Source organism: Calliphora vicina, chromosome 2, assembly GCF_958450345.1.
Source record: "Calliphora vicina chromosome 2, idCalVici1.1, whole genome shotgun sequence".
Lineage (NCBI taxonomy): Eukaryota > Metazoa > Arthropoda > Insecta > Diptera > Calliphoridae > Calliphora > Calliphora vicina.
In genome coordinates this window covers 34,898,109-34,922,399 of record NC_088781.1, presented here as the reverse complement: position 1 = coordinate 34,922,399, position 24,291 = coordinate 34,898,109, and the positions used below count along the sequence as shown (strand labels likewise).

Below are 24,291 nucleotides of genomic sequence, written 5' to 3'. Positions count from 1 at the left end.
TCATTAAAACAACATCTCCTAAAAAGAAAGAAACTGAAAAATTAATAATAAAAATATCACTTGATAAATGTATACAACTCTTTTTTGACTAACCCCCATTAACACAATGTATAGTTATGTTTTAACCTAAAGTTAAACTGACAGTTTTCATACAAACATTACTTTAACCGACAGTATAACTAACACACCAGACTTTGTTTGGGTTTGATAAATTATTTAACTAAAAATAAGCAAACAAATTAATATAATTTTATATAAAATAATTTAATAAAAATTAATTTATTATTTTTATATCTTAGCAATAATGCAAGTAAATTATTGTTTATCAATGAAATAATTGAGGAAAATGTCTATATTTTGTTACTTTTTAAATTATCATAAGAAACTAGAACTGAAATTGTAAAAAATACTCTTACTCATGTTGTAAGTTGTAGCATCATTACTGGCCTTAATACAATAAAATAATATTCCAAAAACAAACAAAAAACGCAATATTGTGCCTTGAACTTGAAAGACCTTAATATTATCAGAAATCTTTAGATTTCATTGTTTCTTAAAACCTTTCTTAAACAAAAAATCTCAAATAAAAAAAAATTCTGTACATAATTTTTAAATTGTATATAATATTAACAAACTTCTGATCATTGACGAAACAAAAAGAGAGAAAGTGTTGTCAATTCATAAAATTTTCAGAGTCATTATCAAAAGTAATATGAGCAGAAAGTTTTAAAAAATAATAAAAATATATTAATTTAATTACTTATTTATTAACATACATATGCAAGTATAAATACATATGTATAAATGGACAAAATATGAATAGTCTTTTATTTTCAAGATCCGATTTAAAAAAACAAATATCAATATGTCAAAAAAATAAAAACAATTCTAAAACTAAAACCCCACTACATACACACATATTAGAAGAAAGCTGATAATAAGCTGTTTTTTAAGTGATTAAATATAATATTGGCGATTGAAATAAAATGTTATAAATGAAACTGAAATTTGTCAATCGAAAACATTTCATTCTAAACTGTCGTTGTGAAGAGAGTAAGTTGGACGAAGAAAAAAATATAGAATTTTGATGACTTTTGTTAATTTTTATTAAAATAAAATAGAATTGTTTTAGTTTTCAAAGTTTAAAAGAAATTGTGTTAAAATCAAAATTTGTATAAAATAAAAATAGTAGTTTATTCCTTAAATAAAAAAGGATATGTTTGAAATTGTGTATAATAATCTTCTCCATAAAAACTTCGTAAAAGTGAAAATGTTACAAAATTGAAAAACATATTTTATTAGTTTATGTAAATAAAATTTTCGATTTAAAATTAATACATTTATTGTTTGTCTGCTGAAAGTGTTTAATTAAAAAACAAATCAATACGTATTTGTTTGCAAAATTTTAAAAAGTGTTTTTTTTTTAGGTTTTAAAAATATTTGTGTATTTATTAAGAAAATCTTGGTGTTATCTTTTTTAAATGTTAGTTTAAATTACAGGTCACAAATATATAGAGATAGTGAGTGAGCCAGTCATAACACTAGGAAGTAAAACAATGTTGTATCACTAAGCGTGAATTAACTTGATTTTTTTTTAAATTCATTTTGAAAATTTTCGAATTTTAGCAATCTATTTAAATCCCACTTGTTCATATAATATAGCATGAGATCAGTCGAGACATAGATTTTGTTATAAAGAATGAGCTTAAATGTTCAAAATATCTCTTATTAATCTTAAAATTTTGTTTGTTGCCTAGTTGTATTTAGTTTCATTTCATTTAAACGTAAATATGACTATTGATAAGAATGGCTTTAGTTCGCTATAAATCAAAACTGATTTTTATCGCATTTTAATTAATTAAACTTATAGTTGATTGACCCACTGTTTTGTTTACTAAAGAAATCGTCATTAATCTGGCAGCCTTCTTTAAGACAGATAACCTGCTATTCATATGGCAGCATTTGCAACAATATACGAAGATAATAACAAAGCAAAACTGTCAAAAACATCCAGCTGATATCCACATTGTTTTTGGACTCAAAAACAAATTACAAAAATTGCAACAGCACATGGGAAACAGGAACGAACTTCTTTGAAGAACATTTTTCAAATTATACTTAAAGTTACAGCCAAAGTTTAGTAAAATATTTTAAAAGAAAAAAAAAACATTAAACAGGTAAATTTTAATCAAGAATTTAACCAATTTTATATAATATTTAAGGGAAAGTAGCAAAAAAGAATTTGAATAAAAATATTAGGATTGAAGCGGTAGCGAAAAATATGAAAAATGAGAGGAGACGGCGCGCGTTGGACCACCACATGAAAGCACCGAGTATAAATTGAAAACAATGTGAACAACTTGCGCTCTTTTACGATTCAAACCTCGAGGTGTGAGGACGTCAACGTCTAGTTAGAGTGTTGTGCCAGCCGACCGACCAGCCGTTTCATTAAAGAACAACTAAAAATTTTTATATATAATAAAATTAAACCTTCTTTCATTTTATTTGTGGCCGAAGCTGATAAAACCATTATAAAAACATAGAAATGTTAGTGTGTTTCTTAATTATTTAAATTTTGTTTTTAAATATAAATTTTCTAAATTATTACTAGTGGGAGTGCAAACTATTTATTGAAAAAAATACCAAAGAAATTCTTCATTTAACCAAAACGTTACATAAAATATTCTATTGAATTTAAGCAAGAGAAAAAAAAGCATTTATAGTGTAAAGTTGTCTGAAAAATGCTGAAACAAAGTGTGAAAAACTAAAAAGCTAAAATAAAACATCAATTTGTGTATTTAACGCATGTTTGAGAAAAATCAATTCTATTTTATTATATTATTCTTTTGTTGGTTATTTTATCATAATGTGTAATTTAGCTTTTGACGAGATGTTGGCATTTATTTAACAACAAATACCTTCCATTCCATTCTTTAGCCGCTATACCGACCGCAACAACTACAGCAAGAACAACGATTTCAAATAATCTTTTTTAGAAGCAGCAACAGAAGCAAGAACAAAAATATATTTGTTTTGTTTTCCCATTACAATTTTATTCAGAACCGGAATTAAATAACAAACAAAAATTTAACAAAATGCCACAAACAGTTACCAATGGACACTCAAACGGTTGCAACGGCAACGGCACTCAATATGACATGGAAGATGGACAATCATTCCTATTCACTTCCGAATCTGTAGGTGAAGGACATCCCGGTAAGTTGTAATTTTATTATTTTGTTTTTCTGTATGTAGTATGAATTGTGTGCAAGGAGAAATTGCATCATTTTTTTTATAACAAAAATTTAAAAATACGAAAAACGATAACCAGAGACTGGTAAAAAGAGGCTTATTAATTTTATCCAAATTACTTGTTTATAAAACATTTTTTAAATATTTTCATTTGTAATATTTTCTCATTTCGATTTACAAAATAAGTTAAAAAGTTTTCCACATTTGAATTAAAATATTTAAATTCATTGATAATTTTCACAAATATTTTTTTAAATATTTTCTGCAATGAATTAAAAAAATAAAATTTATTCAAAATTTACAAAAAAAAATAAAATTTCAAAATTTAAAATTTTGTTTGAATTTCTTTTTAATTCATTCGAATTTTTCAAAATTAGTATATTTTGACATTTTGAAATATTTTTGTGAACATTTTCTAAACTGAATTAAAAATTTGAATTCATTTGAAATTTTCAAAAAATTTTATAATTTTGAATTTTTTTCTTAATTTAAAAAAAATAAAATAAATTTTAAGAAATTCTATATTTGTTTAAATTTATTAATTATTTTTGAATATTTTTTAAATCGAATTAAAAATTTTGATTTATTTGAAATTTTCAATGGTTTTTTTATGATTTGAAATATTTAAATTCGTTCAAAATTTCATAAAAAAATATTTTAATCAAATTTTAATTTAAAACTTTTTTTCAAAATTGAAATACATATGTACATATTTGTAATTTTATGTTTTTATTAATTTTGAGTTAGTTGTGATTATATTATAAAAAATCATTGAAAATTTCGAAATAAAAAAATTATTTAATACATTTTTAATTAAAATTTAATTACAAAATTTTTATTAGATTTTCAATTTATTTTATTTTAAATTATGTTTGAACATTTCTTAAACCTAATTTTGAGATTTTTCAAAAATTGTTTAGTTTCATAAAAATTATTGTTTGATATTTGGAAAAATTTAAATTCATTCAAAAATTATTTTAATAGATATAAATTAAAAATTAAAATAATTTTTCCTCAAATTTTTATATTTTTTTAATTTATTTCATTTAAATTTTTTTCATATTTTAAAATATGTATTTATTGTGTGATGTTTTGAATTGCAAAATATTCATTTATAAATTCATTAAAAAATTTTATATTTAAATTAAAAAATTGATTGTTTGATATTTTTTGAAATCATTTAAAATTTCCAAAAATTGAATTAAAAATATTAAAAATTTCCGAATTAAAAATTTAATATTTTATATTTTGAATTGCAAATAATCAAAAATGTTAGAATTAAGTAGACATTTTTAAAAATAGAATATTTTTTTCAAATTTGGTTTAATTTGAAATTTTTAAAAATTTTTAAATATTTTTAAAAACTTAAAATTTTGAAAATTGAAAAAAAAAATTAAAATATCGAAAATTATTTTGAACATTTCAAATATATTTTAAAATCTGAATAAAAAATTCAGAATTTAAATCTTGGAAATAAGAAAAAATATTTTGAAAATTTTCAGAATTTAATATTTATGTATTTTGTTTTTTTTTAAAGTTTATTACAATTTCAATACAAACAAAATATTATTTTTTGTTTATTATTAAAATGTTTAGTTATAAATATAGTTTTTGTATTTTTTGCGTGAATTGTAACCTTAGAATTCAATACATTAACCCTGTGTCCGTTTGTCGTCACAATACAAAATGGCGTCAACGTTTGACTCCTCACTTTACTTGTTGTATCTCAAATTATTTAGTTTATTTTTTATAGTGATTTCTTACCTCTTTGTATTTTGTTTGTTATGTTACACATGTCTGGCTATTTCAGTTTTCGTTTATTATTTTTTATTTAGTTGGTTTGTGTGTTTATTTTTGTTTGTTCTGTTTTCAAATTCCTGCAGTGTAAAAACAATTGAGGAAGAAAGAAGAAAAAAAAAATGAAACCTGTGCGCGCGCCTCTTTAAACCTCAATGGATGTTATGTTGTGAGGGGTCTCTGGTTCCGGAAAAAACATATGTTTTTCTTTCGTTATTTATTACTCTCAAAATGATATTTTTTTTCGTATTAGAATTTATGTACGTAAAAAAATGTACATGTTTTAAATTGGTATTAATTTCTGGAAGGGTGACCAGCTCTACAAACAAAAGGAATATATTTATTTTAAATTTAATAAAAAAGGATATTAATTGAACTTTTAATAATGAAATATTAATATTTTTGGATTATTTAGCTGTTTTAGATGCCATAGGTAGTAACATTAAGCCGGCTAACTAGGAAACCTAAAAATCTTAATATTATGGAATATAATTTCTTTAAAAAATTTACATTTAGGAAGCTTAATTTTATTAAAATTTAAATAATTATCTTAAAATGTATTAGTTTATTGGATAATTAATTATTTAAATATTTATGGTTTGCTTATGGTCACCTTAATGTATCTTATTCATGCGCACACCATGTGCTTTTTAAATTTGTTGTATTTTCTCTCTGTTTTTCTTTTCTTTTATATATTGAGATACACGTTTGAATGAACGTACTCACTTGTATTTAAAACTCTCCCGCACAGCATTGGAACTTAGTAAAAGAAATACAAAACCTTTGAAATTGCGTTACTATTGAAATTTTTCTAAAATAAATTTAGCGGCTGCAATATAATGTGATGATTCTATTATGCAGTTTTCTTTTTCTCTGTGTATTTGTATCTTGGCTGCTCTTTCTCCTCTACCTATTAGAATTTATTAGATAAAATGAAAACTGCATCCAATAGAATGGCGCTTAATAATAAAAAGAGAATTATTGGATCAAAACAAACAATTAGAAAAAGCATAATTGTTTTGTTTAATGTTTATCTCATAATTGTATAAATCTTAAAGTAAATATTTAAAATAAAGTATTTTATGACTGCCGTAGCTTCGTCATAGTTTTCTTAATATGTATTTAAATACATACTTCAAATATTTCTTTATTTGCCAATAATATTAAATATTCCATATCTTTTTTATGTTCGTCGTAGTTAACATTTTCTTTTTGCGTATTTTTATTTTTTGTTTATGGCGAATGAGTGTTTTTATTAGCTGTTTAATTATTACGTACATTCGGCTTTTTAGTTATTAGGCTTATACTTTTTTAAAAACCACGTGTTCTTTTGTTATTTTTTTTCTCCTGCTTGTTTGTATTTTCTATATACTTTCATTGATTTTTATTGGTTTTTTGTTCATTTGTGTGTTTATGTTTACTTTTTCGCATTTTGTTTTCATAGCTTCTTAATAATTATCGCTTTTAGGTTTAGCTTTTGATATTTATTTTGTTTTTTGTATTTGTGTTTTATTAACCTTTAATAAATTGTTTTTTAAATATGCTACCGTTAGCTAGACAGAGAACTTTGTATTTGATTATTATCTTTAAAAGAAATAAAAAGCATCATCATTATCGCTTTGATTTGTTTTGTAAAGAATAATTAGTTTTTTTTTCATTTTTTTACTTTCAAAATGATAGCGGAAATAAAATTTTATTAGATTTGATAAGAAATTGTAATGAAATTGCATATTTTAGTTATTTATTATACATATGTACATATTTCTAATATATTTTAATCTATAAAATAATGTCTATTAAATATTATAATAATATGTATTTTGTTGTAATTTAATGGACGGATTTTCGATTTTTTTACATAGATTTGTTTGGTTTATTGCTTTATTTGATTTAAATAAAGCATTTCTTAATTGTAGCAAACATAGCAGTCACATTTTATTGATGTTTATAAATGTGTATTCTATCGATTTATTTCCCCTTTTGAAGAGGATTGTGTTTTTACCGGCTTATCTAAATTGAATTATAAAGCAATTATTTTTTCAAAATTGTTTATTTTGTAGGGGTGTGCTGCTTAATTGACAGAATATATATAAACTAAAACAGATTGATAATTTGTTTGTTATTAAATTTTGTTCCTGAAATACTTAAAGCGTCTTATTTTAAGCCCTTAAGTTAAATTTGTGGATCTTTTCTAACCAAAGATATATATTTTTTGCAAATCATTGTGAAATTCAATGGAAACTTCTCCAAATATTCAATACAATGTCCGAATCCCAAAAAAATTACAAAATAATTTGAATCTTTTAGTGTTTCATTAATATGACATAAAAATACGGGATTTACAATAGATTCTTTTGAACGCGGTTTTTGTTTTTAATAACTTTTATGTCATTTTGAAGGGCACATATCGGTCAATTATTCTTTCTCACTTAATTATTGAGCATTATAGTGTAAACAAGAACTTTTGTTTGCTACGCAGGAATTTTTACTTTACTTCTTCAATTTGAAGCACACAAGCTTATGGTGAATGTGTTCCATCGGTTCACATTCGGTGATTCAGAAGTGGTGATTTTGACACGGAAGGTAAAGATCGCCCAGGCCAGCCAAAAATGTTTGAAGACCAAGAATTGGAGGCATTACTTCATGAAGATTGTTGTAAAACTCAACAAGAGTTTGCAAAATCATTGGGAGTTACTCCAGCAGTAATTTCAAAACGTTTGCGAGTAGCAGAATTCGAAGCCGAGAGATCCTGCAAGACGATTTTGCATGTCCGAAATGATGCTTAAACGCTATAAAAGAATATAATTTTTGCAACCGAATCATTACTTGCGATGAAAAATGCATCCATTAGGATAACCCGAAGCGTAAGAGATCGTATGCAAAGTCCGGCCAACCAGCCGAATTGATACCAATGCCAAATATCCATGGCACTAAGATAGTTCTCTCTATTTCTCTATTATGAGCTGCAGAAATCTGACCACGTAATTGATTCGAGCATTGTTTCGATCGATGCAGAACTCTCCCTCTGTGATACGCTTCGCTTTTGAACAGAGTATCCGAAATTGACTTGATTCGTTATTGGCCTCAGATGAGAGGCCACTGTTCTTTTGGCTCGGAATACATATGTTGCCAGAAAGATGGAAAAAGTTCCTAGCTAACAATAAAACCAATACATCATCATAATTATAAATTTTTATTAAAACAATTTTTGTTTTAATTGCGTCATTCTCAGAATATGGGGTAAATGTACAGAAACTGTGATCAGAAAGAAGCATTTCATATAATTAAGTGCTTCTGATCACAAATCAATATTTTAAAGATTTCCAATAATTATAAAGAAATTTACCAAATTGTAGCATTTGTTTCCTCATCTCAATTTTAAAAATTTCATTTAATATGATTTATATTTTTTTTTAAATAATATTTCAATTTAACCTAATTACATTTAAATCCTACAATCGAATTGAACTTTATAAAAATGAAAAAAATATATAAATACATGACTATATATTCCATTTATTATGAAATTCACATGTCTGAAATAATAAATAACACACATGATGCTGTAAATCAGCAAAAAAGCACAGCAGTAGGCAATAGTAAAACAAAAAAGGGGCAACAAGAAAAACAATCAGATTAAACATAGAAATATTAACAAATCTTTTTATTTAAAAGCTTGTTAACCCTTCAAAAAGAAGACAATTAAAAAAATAAATCACAAGTTTACTTTATAAACTTGTAAGTATTAATGAAAGAAATCTATCCATTTTAAAGTTTTGTTTTATGAATTAGAATTAAATTTTTTATGGCTTGAGTTCAATTTTACTATTTAACTACTAATTCTTTGAATAAGTTTAATTCTAATTTACAAATTGCAAGTTCAAAATAATTACTAAATTTTCTAAAGTTTTATTTTATGTTAAAAATATAATTTTTAGTTACTATTACCGTTTCTAATGACACTGCAATTTTCTTTTATAATAACTGAGTTTCAATTTCACATTTCAATCCCTTCTTTCTACAGTCATGTGTTCATATCTACATATACTTATGACCATCACACGTTGCATTTAATGTTCTTATCAGTAATTATTTTTCATAATATAAAGCCTGAGGCAAGAAGAGTAAACCACTAATTGTTTGTTGAACTTTTTTTTTATATTTTTTTTGTAAATTGATCTCTATTTTTAAAATTGATAATCTATACAGCCATAACAAAGTAGTAAACATTTCATTAAGCAGAGAGAATAGAAAACATTTAAATTTCTTTGTGTTATTTTTGTTTTTGCTGACTTTTATAATGTTAATTATTATATAATTATCACGTTTGACACATGAGTTTTGAGTATCAAATTGGCGCTTGTGCCCATAAATGTCTGGTCATAATCCTTTGTTATATCGCATCATCAATTTTCGTGTAAAAAATTATGAAAAAATATTGCATACACATGTTTACAAGGTATTTATATGTAGCTGCAATTGAAGGGTATTCTTTTACATATAAAAAGATTTTAATATTTTTAGTTTTATTTTTATTATATTTTTTTTTCTTTAGTTTTGCTCTAGACTTATTGGCATTGAATTTCGCTGGCTATGGCAAAAAAAAGAAAGAAAGAGTTTTTATTTGCTCACTTGTATTCTTTTTTATTCATATATAAATGCGCGTGCGATTTCTCCTATTGCATGATATACATATATATTTTCTCATATAGTTTGGGGTTTTCAAAAACTAATTTTCTTTTTTCTCTCTCTTGTTATTATAGATAAAATGTGCGATCAAATCAGTGACGCTATTTTGGATGCACACTTAAGACAAGATCCCGATGCTAAAGTTGCATGTGGTAATTATTATTTTCTTTATTTATATACATACATACATGTTTATATTATTTTAAGTAGCTGAACTGAAATCTTTTATGAGTTCTACGAAAATATTCAAATCATTGTTTGACAATATCTAGCAACTGGTTGAAATGTTTGTGTTTGAACCATGAGTCATTTAATTTTTAATTATTGAAAGAATAAATAAATATTCCTTATTATTAATTATTTTTACTGATAGCTTTAACATTTTTATATACATATGTTCTGTTGCCATACGAAAACATTTCCAAATCTTGCTTTAAAATCTTTATTAATATGATCCCTTATGGCTCCTTAATTCTGCGTAAAAAGATTTGTTTTGATATCAGCGCTTCAAAAAATAATAAACATTTTAAAAGATTTGTTATGTTTAAGTAAATTTTGATTTTTTATGGCTACGCTTGAAAGCGTGCGACAACATTGCAAAACTAAACAAATTTTGTATATACGAGGGTTATAACTTCGTTTTTGAGAAAAGTATTCATCAGCGAAAACTTTTCAAACATTTTACATAGATAAACTATTGAACAGTTTTCGTTTTTTATAGAAAACCTTTCACTAACTATAAGTAAAAGAGTTTCTCATTGAAAACAATTTTTGATGACTCTTCAAAGTCAAGTTTTCTATATAAAACCTTTCGATAAATTTTCGAAGAAGCGTTTTCTTTTTCGTTAACTATCCAAAGAACAAGTTTTCATACAAAAATTTCCGAACAGTTTTCGATTTCTATAGAAAACCTTTTACTAAATTTTCGAAGAAGAGTTTTGTTTATAATACTTCTCGCTAACTGTACCAACAAGAGTTTTCTATAAAAAACATTTGGTTAATTGTTTGAATAAGAGTTTTCTATAGACAATTTTTCGCTAATTGTTCGAATAATAGTTTTATTTGGAAAACTTTTTTCAATGACTCTTCAAAGCATTTATTTCTGTATAAATTAAAGCGATAAGTGTTCGAAAAACAGTTTTCTATAGAAGCATTTATTCGATAATGTTAGAAAAATAAATTTATATAGATAACTATTCGAAGAAGAGATAACCATTTTTCTATTTATAGAGAAGAAAATTTTTTGTAGAAAACTGTTCGAAGAGTTTTCTCTAGAAATGGTTCGGGAAATGTTTTTCTACAGAAACGTATAACTGCTCGAGAAACAGTTTTCTATAGAAAAATGTTTGAACATTTTTCGGAAAAGTCAAAAAAGTAATCAATTTGCGGAAAATATTCTATGGAAAATTTAAGTTTTCCAAAAATATTCAAAATGCTTTCTATGAAAAATTTAAGATTTCGAAAAGTTTTGAATAATTTTAAGTATATTCAAACATGTTTCGAATAATTAAACCTTAACAAATTACATATCGATGTCTCAAAACCTCAGTACAAACCCTCGTATTTAAAAATGTTTGTTTTCATAACATGTCTACTCTACATTAATCCAAATATTTACACAGCACTATATTATTTGTAAACTCATTCATATAAATATTTTGTTTAAATACAATTTTCAGAAACTGTTGCTAAAACTGGTATGATTCTATTATGCGGTGAAATTACATCAAAGGCTGTGGTTGATTATCAAAAGGTTGTACGTGAAACTGTAAAACACATCGGTTATGACGATTCTTCAAAGGGTAAGTGTTAAATTAAAAACAAATCATCCATACTTATTCAAACAAACCACTTTAAAACAAATAATATTTTGTTTTTGTTAATGGGGGGTTTTACTACATACATAAACTTATGTTTTCAATATTATTAAATTTTATTTAAAATCCCTTACCGAATTCACCAAAATAAAAGGTTTCGATTGGAAAACATGTAATTTACTTGTTGCTATTGAACAACAGTCTCCCGATATTGCCAATGGTGTACATGTCGATCGTAAAGAAGAAGATGTTGGCGCTGGTGATCAGGTATTGTTCGCTCCCTTTAAATATTTCTCTCTACCTTTTTGTTGAGAAGTATTAGTATATATTTGTTAACGTGTTCGTTTTTTTGCTCTATTTTTTTATAATATTTTGTTTATATTTCTACATTGGTTGGCCTTTCATTGTTCTCATTAAAAATATTAAACTCAAAACTAATTCATTAAAAAAAAACACAAAAGAAAATTTTGAAAATAAAGAAATCATTTTGAATTGTTTAAAATAGGGTTTAAGTATGGAATTGTCATGTTCTTGTTATGAACTAAATGGGAAAGAAGCATGCAATTATATAGAAAGAAGCCATGAAATTGAGCTAAAATTATCTCATACATTTGGCGACATTATTATTATTTTTAGTTTTTAAATTTGGCAGACAAAATTGACTATCTGTTTTTGTAAAAGGAATGAAAATGGCGACGTATTCGGAGTTTTAAAAACTATGTGCGAACTAGCTAGAAATGTTAAATTTTACTCATTAATACACACGAAGGCTTTGCATCTGCTAAACGACATACTAAAAGTTTTCTCAAATTTTCAATATAAAACTATCCAAAGAATTTTTCTTAAATTTTCTATAAAATTGGATTTGAACACTTTTTATTTTCTATAGAACATTTTTCAAAATGTGTGAAGGACTCAAACATTTTTCATAATTTTTTCATAGAATGACTTTCGAATATAAAAACTTTCGCTAACTGTTTGAAAAAGAGTTTCATATAGAAAACATTTTTCAATGACTCTTCGAACATTTTAAAACTTGGTTCATATCAATGCTTTCGAACATTTTTCATAATTTGTTCATAGAAAGACTTTAGAATGTTTTTGATTTTCTGTTCACAGAAAGACTTTCAACCATTTTTCGACGAAATTTATTCTATGTATTTTCGAAAATATTTCTATAGAAGAAATTTCGAAAAATTTTCGAGTAAATTTTCTATAACAGAACTTCAAAAATTTTTGGAGAAAAATGTTAGATTTTTTCACAACTTTTTTATAGAAAAGTTTTTGAGGATATTTTTGCAAATCTTTTTTAAAATTTTTCTAAAATTTTTAGCGAATTTATTATATAAGGGTTTTCGAAGAAATTTTCGTACATTTTTTGATAAAATTTTCGAAATATTTTGAAGAAAATTTTTTATAGAAAACAATTTTGAAAAATGTTCCTTTAGAAACATTTTGAAAATTGTTCGAGAAAATTTTCTTTAGTTTTTTTTTTCTTATATTATTTTTAGAAAATGATTCGAACATTTATATTGTTCTACAAAAAACAGTCGCATCAATTTAAATTCTCATACAAATTCAATTTCATTGAAAATTTTCACATGCATGACATACAACTGGGTTTTAAATATAAGTTCTTTAAAAAATATATTTTGCAGGTTATTTTACAACGTTGGCAATAGTGATTTTTGCTCCACTTTAATAATGTTTGTGATTGTCCCAATAAAAAGTAAAAAAAAAACTAAAAACTTACCATTTCATTTGGGGTTATTATTACACGATATTTAAACACAATGATAATGAAAATATCATTGTGAATAAAAAACATCATTTAACACAAAATTATTTTTCGTTTAAACTTTATGGTTCATTAATTTATTTTTATGTGTGAAATTTTTCTCTCTTTTTCATATAAAAAATCATTGAAAAAATTAAAAAAAAACAACCAAAAAATCAAACTAGGTTTCGATTATAAAACATGCAATGTATTGTTAGCGTTGGACCAGCAATCGCCAGAAATTGCCGCTGGAGTACATATTAACCGTTGCGAAGAAGAAATCGGTGCCGGAGATCAGGTGTGCAAATAAAATTAAAAATTGTTACTTACAAAGAATCTATTACTTTTTTTGTTGTACATACAGGCTGCCTTAATGCCTTCTTAACTAATTATTTGTGTTGCAAATAATTGTTTTGTAGTTTATACTTAATAATGTTATTTAATTTTTTTTGCTAAAGCACACACACATTGTTTTTAATTAAACTACTATTTCATTAAAATATTTTTATGGCGCATAAAAGCTCATGAAAAAAACTTGTTATTTCAAAATTTCTCCAAAAAAATTTTTGTTTAAAATCCTTTCAGTTTTTCTAAAAAATAACAAGTTTTTTTTTAAATATTAGTTATATTTTTTCTGTCTTACCACTTATTATATTTGGTGCTAGTCTTTGATTTAGTTTTTTTTCACAAAAAATTGTGTATTTCTACTTTTTTACAAAATTTTGTAATTCCACGATTATTGGTTGAATTTTGTAGCGATTTGGTCCTTTATTTAAAATCATTTTTGTTTTTTTAACTGTAGTCATTTTAATTTTCATACACACACAAAAATATTTATTTATTTTAAATAATTTTTCTTTCTTTTTTTAACATTTACATTTTTATTCTATTTAACACTTAATACATTTTTCTACTCATTGCTTGTTGCTCGCTTATTTGCTTGATTTTAATTTAACCTATTTGTACTAATATGTGTTTTATGTATACATTTGAGTGAAATTATTTTATAGTTAATGTATTTTTTGTGTTTATTTAATTTGGAACAATAGGGTATTATGTTTGGTTATGCCACTGATGAAACTGAAGAATGCATGCCCTTGACTGTCGTTTTGGCGCACAAATTGAATGAAAAAATCGCTGAATTACGTCGTTCCGGTGATTTCTGGTGGGCCCGTCCCGATTCAAAGACACAGGTAAGAAATTTTTAAGTAAAATTAACAATAATTTTAAATTGTTGGAGATAAATGAAACCAACTTTTTTGTAAGAAGTGCTTTAAAAATGCACTTTGTTCAAAAAAGCTCTATTTTGTTAAAAAAGCTTTTTTTTTTGGCGAAAATAATAATTTTACCTTTAAAAGCTTTTTGAGAAATAAATATTTTAGATTGAAAAGCATTTTTTAGAAAAAAGCTCTTTTTTGTGAAAACTATTTAAAAAGCTTTTTTCCGAAAATAAAAATTTTTTGTGGAAAAGTTTTTTTTTTGAAAAATAAATGTTTTTGGTGAAAAAGATTATTTTTTTTTAAATATTAAAAAAAACTTTTTGCTAATTTTTTTTGGTTAAAATTTGTGTTGAAGTTATATTTTGTTAAAATTTTGTTTGCCGAAAATAATAATTTTTTGTGTAAAAGCTTTTTTCAACATTAATTTTTGTAGAAAGATATTTTTGGTCAAAACTTTTTTTTTTATAAAAAAAGATTTTTGGTTGAAAATGAGTTTTTAACTGAAAAAAGGTTATTTCTATTAGCTATTGTATGAGGTTATTCATTTAAAAAAATAGAAAATTAAACTCTGATTTTTACTATGACTAATAGTAGACCGTGTGAATACCCCAATAGTGTAATTTTATTGAAATGAATACCCTCTATATATTTGTATAAATACATAAATTTTTTAAAATTAATTTCCTCAACCTTTTTATAGATCACTTGCGACTATTTGTTCGATCAAGGCGCCGCTATTCCCAAGCGTGTCCACACCGTTGTCGTCTCCTTGCAACATTCTGAAAAGATTGCCCTAGAAGATTTACGCACTGAAGTTATGAATAAAGTAGTTAAAGTAGTCATTCCCGCCAAATATTTAGATGCCAATACCGTTGTACACATAAACCCATGCGGTTTATTCGTCATTGGTGGTCCCATGGGTGATGCCGGTTTGACTGGTCGCAAAATCATAGTCGATACCTATGGCGGTTGGGGTGCTCATGGTGGTGGTGCCTTTTCGGGTAAAGATTATACAAAGGTCGACAGATCGGCTGCCTATGCAGCACGTTGGGTAGCAAAATCGTTGGTTAAGGCTGGTTTGTGCAAACGTTGTTTGGTGCAAGTATCATATGCTATTGGCTTGGCTGAACCCCTCTCCATAACAGTCTTCGATTATGGCACCTCACACAAGACCCAAAAGGAATTGTTGGCTATAATTAAGAATAACTTCGATTTGAGACCCGGCATGATTGTTAAGTAAGTTTTAAATTAATTCACAAATGAAATGCATATATTGTAATATATTTTATTTAAATTATTTTTAAAGGGACCTCAACTTGAAACATCCCATCTACCAGCGCACAAGTACTTATGGCCATTTCGGTCGTGAAGGTTTTGCTTGGGAGCAAGCTAAACCTTTGCAAAACAATTGACTAGAAGCTGATACACAGCTGCTGCCTCAGCCACCGTGTGCTAAAAAGTGTAAAACCGCGTAATTTTTAGTTCTTAATTTTAATCATATTTCTTTTTCTTATTTTTTATTTTATATATATTATTATTATAATTTTTATTTTGTGCCGAAAGGAAAAAGCTGAAAATGTTTAGCTACAAAAAAAAGTAATTAATTAATTAATTTACAAAATCAAACAAACAAAATGATTGCAACGCCAACAACAACAAAATCAGCGTGAAAAGAGCCATTAATTTTTCATTAAAATGTGAAAAAGGCATTTCAATTTCTCTATTTTTTTTATTAATATATATTTCGCTTTTACCATTTTTAAACATTAAATTAAATTTAATTTTAGTTGCCAAAACATAAAAAAGTTACAAAAAATATCAAGAATATAATAAAAACTGCAAAAAACATTAAGCAAAATATTACAACAAAAAATAAATAAAAAAAATGTATAACAAATAGACAAAAAAACAAGAATAAACAAAACAACACTGCTATTTACAACAATAGTCAAGAATTCTTCCTTAATTTATCATTTTCATTTAACAAACGCTATTTTCAACTCATTTTCACTTCCCCAACAAAAATACAACGAAGCAGCATACTTTTTATCTTTTTAACCTAGAAACAATTAATTGTTTATGTTGTTTTAATTTTTCCAAAAAAAAACTATTTTAATTTTAGAAAATACATTTGCAAATTTGTATTGTAAATGTCCTTCTACTTCTCATGCTGTTCGTATGTGTGTATCACATCATCTCGTATTTATGTCCTTTTTTACTCTCTACTACTTACTATTAATTCAAAATATTGAAAATAATAAATAGAAAAGAAAATACAAACCAAGAAGAAAACAAATGAAAAGAAACGTATAAAATATAAAGAAAACCATGTATTTTGTATTAAGTCTTTCTCCTTTTTAAGTAAATTCAATATTAAGCAAACAAAAAAAAAAAAAAAACATCAAATTTTATTAAGTAAAACTACAAAACAAAAGAAAACTACTTTTATTTGCGTGTGACAAGAAATAGTGTATATTTTAAATGAAACGCAATTAAATATAATTAAATTATAACAAATAAATACATGTATGTAAACAATATTGAAACAGTTTAAAAACATCTAAATTATATTCAAAGAAATGATAAATTAAAACAAAAATAATACAAACTTAAAATGTGTGAGAATCTTTTATTGTTAATTGAAAAGGGGACCACCATAATTACTCATGTGTTAGCCATTGTGAATTTTCTCTATTAGCCACAACGATTTTTAATTGATATTCAGGAATGTGAGGAAAATCGAACGATTTCAAAGCGATCGATTTGAAAATGTTTGATGAATTTCGATCGATTTCAAGAATAATTTTTGAACCAAACGCTTATTATTTTCTAGCTAAATATCTCATTAAGAGACGCCCAGTATAAATTCGTATATCTTTGTCAGGGAGGTTACTCCCTAATTCGATTCGAATGGAAGGCTGACTTCATAAACGCATTTTGCAAAGCAACACTGCAATGCATAGTAGCGGTATTCACTGTTAAGTGCGAATGGTCTTGCATCATTGCAATTGCAAAATTTTACCGTAATCCAATAACAAAATACACACAAAAACATTTACAATTTTGCACTTGCAATGATGCAATACCATTCGCACTTAATACTGAACTCCGCTAATGTTCATAAACGCAATAGATTTTGTTTTGGCTGTGTCGTAAGTTCAATATTGTATGGCAATGCTTGTCCATGCGCAGCATCTGTCAAATTTGTGAACTGTTTTTATTTATGATTATTTACAAAGCACTTATGCGTTCATGAATGTCACAAAGTATTGCTTTGCCTTGTAATTGCTTTGCATTACTGCGTTTATGAAGTCGGCCGAAATCTTTTCGAATTACAATGTATTTAGCACTCATTTTCGAACATTTTCGTTTTCGGATTGAATTACGCAGTAACCCCCCGATATGCAATAGTATCGTATCGCTTTACTGATACTTTAGTCTGGAGAATAGTATATTCATCATTAAGTCTAAAAGGAATTTTGATTCCAAACTTCTTAACGAAGATGACACCACCGACCGTAAGACTTTTTCTTGTTGGGTTTTCTTAAGTCGCAGACCCATGCGATTCAGACTTATTTATGGGCCAGAGTCATGAAAATTTGACATTTCGGATGCGAGACACCCAGCGAAGCCGAACCCCATCGGTTATTCAATAAGCTTTGTGACTAATTATTTAACATATGGGCAATTCAATATCATCGTACGTGACATTTGTACGCCTTTAGAGTGGAATAGATTTTGCAAAAATAAGAGTATCTGAAAAATATATTTTAAAATAATAAAAAGTTCTTTCGAAATATTGTTGTCCAAAATATTGAGTTGACAAAATTATGAAAATCGGTATCTTCAGAATTTGGAAAAACTAAGTTTTTTCGGAAGCTGACAATCTGCTCTCCTCCAATACAAATGGGTTTTTCAATTGGACATTTCATTTTCTTGACAGAAGCGCCAGACAAATTTTGAATCATATTTTCGTTAATTTTTTTAATATTTTACTGCTTTACTAAATTAGATATATCTCAACTGTTTTACCATATAGAAATTCATACTTCAAAACATAGATAAACATTGATATAGGCTTTTATTAAGTGTATATCTTATATTTATGGGCCTCTCCATTTTCCTGTTATAGTCCTTTAAACATGGGTCTCAAATATACTGATATTTTTTTTTTCTAAGAATGTCCGCCCAATGACTATATATATCGCCGAAATACTTTTTTTTTTAATTTTTACGGAATGGAATTTTTAGAAATATTTCTTTATTTATTGATTTTTATATATCTAGACCCTGTAATTTGAAATATAGTAAATACAGATTTTTTTAAAAATTAGTTTCAGAAACACATGAAAACGTATTTTTTTAAATTTTTTATTAATGATTTTGATATGTATATCTAGACTCTACTGTAACTTGAAAAAAGTTTATATAGCTCCCTAAAGTTACTTGATGTTGATATGTATCTATTATAGGAGGAAGCTTATTGATATCTTATAGTCAGAGACGATTCATAATGGTCAACCTAATCGTAACCTAAAGTAATTTTGCAAACAAACCATGTTTCGATTAATAGTCTTCAAATTATTCAGATGTGTTAAGAAAATCGGCGTTCTGTGAGAAATGTTAACGAAATACATTTTGGGGATCAGCTAATATCGCGCTCCAGACCTGTCAACTGGCCGCCTTTTATTTTTGGGGTTAGTGAAGTTCAATTCATTTCCAATTCAAATGAATTTGTAAAAAGGAGTTGCAATTCGTTTTCAATTCAAATGAATCTGTAAAATGAATTGCAATTCGTTTCTAATTCAAATGGATTTGTTAAAGTGGATTGCAATTCATTTCCAATTGGTTTCAGTTTCCACATAAAATGTTGGTCGTTCTGCCCGATTATGTCTGAGTAAGAATGCGTCTCATTCTTACATTGTAAACATTCTCAGATTTAACACAACCGTTTCTTAGGGATTTAATGATCCGTAAAAATTCGACCATTATCTCAACTAATATTTATCTATATTTCAGTTTAATTAGAAGAAGCAATTCCCTTTCGGTTATCTAAGTACTTTTGAAAGCCTATATTCAGTGTGCTTTTTCCACTTTGGTATCAATGTATAGTCTGCCTAGGTATTTGACTTTGATTATTATTTGTATTGCCTTATTTTGAAAGACATGACATCTTATTGGGATTCACATTGAGTGCTTACTCTCAGACTAAGTTGTAAGATATGTTGAAAGCTTCCTTTGCCCATTCACATAATCGTTAGTGCAAAGTATTATACATTTGCCACTATAAAAAATGCAGGAACATATGAAGCCTTTATTAACATATCAATCTAACCACTTCAAATCCATGATAAGATTTGCTACATATAAATAGAAATGCATTTTTATTCACTAAATATAAACAGTTAAACATAGGTGGATCCTCATAATGATGATAATAATGACGTGTGTTGTACTATGAAGCAGTTTAGAGCATGTTTAATTTAAATAACAAAGTAAATATATATATAAAACAAGTAAGAGAGCTATATTCGGCTGTGCCGAATCTTATATACCCTTCACCAAATTATACTTAAACATATTTTTATTTAAACAAAATCAAAATTTTTTTTAATGTTAAATTTTTTTTTTTAAATTTCTTTAATTAATTTTTTTGGAAAAAGAATTTATGAAAAAAAAAAAATTTTTTTATGAAAAAAAAATTCGGGTTAAAAAATATATTTTTCCGATTTTGACCCATGTCCAACTTACTTTGGTCTTATATACGTCGTTGCAAAGGTCTTTGAAATATCTATCATTAGATATACATATTGTCTATATTAATGACTTAGTAATCCAGATATAGGTCAAAAATCGAGGTTGTCCTAGTTTTTTCCTTATATCTCAGCCGATTTTAAATAGCGACCGAGCCGGAAGAATTTCGGAGATATTGATGTATGAATCGTGTATGTAAGTTATTTGGGGGCTTCGGAAAGTTGATTTCAACACACAGACGGACATGGCTATATCGATTCCGCTATCTATAACGATCCAGACTATATATACTTTATGGGGTCGCAAATGAAAAATGTGGAAATTACAAACGGAATGACAAACTTATATATACCCTTGCCACTCATGGTGAAGGGTATAAAAAACAAAAGCTGTTGAACCCATTAATTAAACACATTTATTTAGATGAAATTAGATGTTTATTACAGAAGAACAGCTAGAATGTGTCTGGTGATGATGCGGAATATTGCGTATGTACCATTTTATGTTGGCTGTCTGCTGAATCTTTTGCATTGTGAATGCTGCTGTAAGATAATAATTATGTTTATTTAATAAAAATATATTTTTTTTTGAGCCAAACAAATAAAAAGTCTTTTAAAAATTAGCAAGTAAGAGTGTTATATTACGTTATGCCGAATCTTATATACTGTTACGGAACGGTTTGCCTGGTGAGGTTTCCAAACTAGCTCGTGCATGTTTTGACCTCAGGCGGTTCCAACCCTCCTCACCAGCCACGTATCCGTACAAACTGTTTTGCTGTTTTCTTTAAATATATTGCAGATAATGCAATATGACATTTTGCACACGTAGATTTCGAACCAAAATTTTCACAATCCGTACACAATTTTATGAAGATTGGCCCATAATTGGTCATACGTTCCATATAAGAACCACGTCAGATAAATATATTAACCACAATTGTTTTTTTATAAATATCGTTTTCGAAGCAATCTCTTACACATATCAGTTGTATCTATGCAAAATTCATACTACTTTATTTTGTGACGATCAGTTTATTATTGGCCATAGCTCTCATAAAAATAATGACGTATGTTGTACTATGAAGCAGTTAAGAGCAAGTTTGATTTAAATAACAAATTAAATATGTAACAAAACAAAAGCTCTTGAACCCATTTACTAAACACATTTATTTAGATGAAATTTTATATATTTCTTAAAGAAGTACAGCTAGAATGTGTCTGGAGATTATGTGTTGAGAAATATATAAAATATTTTTAATTTTATTTCAGTAAACACAATACTCACTCTTAGCAACATGATCGTTGTAATTCTTAACTTTTTGTTTTTTAAGGGATCGTTTGTCTCGCGAAGTGAAATATTCTTATAAATTTATTGTTCTAAATCGCTGTCATGCTCAGTTGTACACAGTATATTCGTGAATTCGGTTCGTTCGAAATGAAAACTCAATTCAATATTTGGTTCAGTTTGTGTCTGGTGATCTTAGTGTTAACGATTTGCAATGGTTGGTAGTTGCTAAATGGACATTTTGAAATAATAAAAAATTAACATAAAAAATTAAAATATTGTAAAAAGAAATTTATAAACCAAGTTATTTGAAAGAAATTTAACCCTTTCAGGGTCAAAAATAATTTAGGTCGAGCTAAAAGTATTAAAAATAAATATTTGTAATTTGAATACGCTGAATCCGGGAAAAATAAAATTTTTTATATTTGGTTGCTCTGGTTGTCTGTGTCTGTATTTTATTTAAAAAAAAAATTAAAACTAACTGTATTTTATTATACAGTAAAAGCGCATAGAAACAGAGTATGTTATAATGTCGAATATATTTGACAAAACCACTGAAAGGGTTAATTAAAAATAATAAAAGAATCTTGCAACAAAATAAAATTAATAAAAATACTTTTCAAAATTAACAAGTTAAAGTGTTATATTCGGATATGCTGAATCTGATATACCCACCACCAATATAATATGCTTTTTGTATAAATATAATTATCTGGTTTTGCCGATTTGGTTAGTTTTATAATTTCCAGTACTAAAAAATGTCAGTGTTAAATTTAATCTTGCTAGATTCTTGCATTTGAATGTTTTCGGGATCAAAATATGTTAGAGGTCCAAAGAAAGTTTTTCATATATTTTGATCCAAAACTTTTTTATGATTCAACCCATTTTTGGATATATAAGATAGCTATTATCAATAACCATTTATGGACAAACAGAGAATATTTATTTATTTGCTTGTCTTAATTATCTATAGTAGCAACCTTTATTTCACCATCATTATATTTTATTCGTTACGAAAAAAATCTATGGCGTTTGATATATTCAATAATTCCAATACAAAATTAGTAATTTTTATTAAATTTTGATTGCTGTAACTGTTTTCCAACCAATTCATTTTTTGTGTGTGATTAAAATTTATAAATCTGGTTTCGTTATTATTTGAAATTCAATTTGTATTATAAATTTTGCATCAGAAAACTACCTTAAAATCCCTGGCTTTTCGGGATCAGGATTGGAATCCTCAGTAGATTGTGTACCACTTCTACTTTCGGTATAAATGGTTCGCATATATTCCATCATATTTTGAACATTCCTAGAAGTTGTAATTTTGAATACAATCGTTTACCAGTCCCTCCTGAGTCCTACCATATATTTTCTTAATCGTATAACCTATTAAATACAAAAATTCCTTGTAATTTGAGAGAGGATTAAAATACCAAAAAAGTTTGGATTTTTAGAAGAGTGTAAAATGAAAGACTTAAGACTCACCCTTTGTTTATATTCAAGGATATTTAATACTAAAGAGTTAAGCCACAAACTTTACAAAATATAAAAGACTTAAGACACAGGCGTATTTGTTTCAAAAATGGCCATTTTCAAACAAAAGACTTATGATACAAACTTTAGTTTTTCGATTTCGGGCAACACGAAAACGGATCGTAATTATTTTTTTGATTCTGTTGATATGTATATCTATTAATTAAGAGAAGAATAAAAAAAATTGTACTGTTTGCTATATTTTTTGGCCAGATAAATCGATATTTTTTTTTCTCCATTACCTCACTTGGGGGCATTTGGCTTCCACAAAGCATCTCCATCTTATACGAATTGTAAAATAATTTTTATATTTCTTTTTCAGAAAAAAATGTTTTTATACCCTACACCACCATAGTGGGGAGGGTATAATGCGTTTGTGCAGATGTTTGTAACGCCCAAAAATATTGGTCTAACACCCACCTTAAAGTATACCGATCGACTTAGAATAACTTTCTGATTCGATTAAACGCTGTCCGTCCGTCTGGCTGGTTGGCTGTCCATGTAAACCTTGTCAGCAGAGTACAGGTCGCAATTTTGAAGATACATATTTCGATAAAATTTGGTACATATAATTTTTTCTTTTTTTCTTTTTATTGAAACTGGCTGAAATCGGTCCATTATTTCACCTAGCCCCATACAATTGCCCTCTCGAAATTGGACTTTATCGGTCATAAGTGTTTAATTTATATATGTATCTACACAAATTTCGCTCCAAATAAGTTTTATATATACAAAATTCATGTCACCAAATTTTTTTACAATCGGTTTATAATTAGTCATAGCTCCCATATAGACCCGCTTCCGAAAATCACTTTAACGTGCTTAAATCACTTAAAAATGTTGGTATATACACACAACTCAACATAAATAACTTTCATATAGACATAAATCACACGACATACTTTTATGGTGATCGGTCCATAATTGGTCATAGCTCCCATATAAGGCCCACTTCCGAAAATCACTCACGAATATAAATTATTGATATTTTAAAAGAAAAATATGTTTACTCATTTACTTGGTGTAGGGTATTATTGACCGACCATACTTTCTTACTTGTTTTTGGTTCTTTCGTTCATTAAATTAATATGCAATAATTACACATTATCATAAATCCATTTTTTTATTTTTATATATTTTCATGTTTTAATTTATATTTGCGAAC

The 24,291-nt window shown here is 26.5% G+C and overlaps 1 protein-coding gene across 3 annotated transcripts; it reads left to right on the top strand.

The window, feature by feature from the left end:
* Positions 1-914: 914 nt before the first annotated feature.
* On the top strand, positions 915-17,167 carry Sam-S (S-adenosylmethionine Synthetase). Of its 3 annotated transcripts, none has more exons than XM_065502683.1 (8): positions 915-1,053; positions 2,938-3,216; positions 9,813-9,890; positions 11,418-11,540; positions 13,518-13,630; positions 14,382-14,525; positions 15,253-15,788; positions 15,859-17,167. In XM_065502683.1, exons 2-8 carry the CDS (start codon positions 3,096-3,098, stop codon positions 15,962-15,964), a joined length of 1,221 nt encoding a protein of 406 aa, XP_065358755.1. In that variant the 5' UTR covers positions 915-1,053; positions 2,938-3,095; the 3' UTR covers positions 15,965-17,167. The 3 variants fall into 3 exon arrangements, with proteins under 3 accessions (XP_065358755.1, XP_065358753.1, XP_065358754.1); XM_065502681.1 differs by lacking the exon at positions 13,518-13,630 and adding an exon at positions 11,710-11,822; XM_065502682.1 differs by lacking the exons at positions 915-1,053; positions 13,518-13,630 and adding exons at positions 2,365-2,547; positions 11,710-11,822.
* Positions 17,168-24,291: the final 7,124 nt, after the last annotated feature.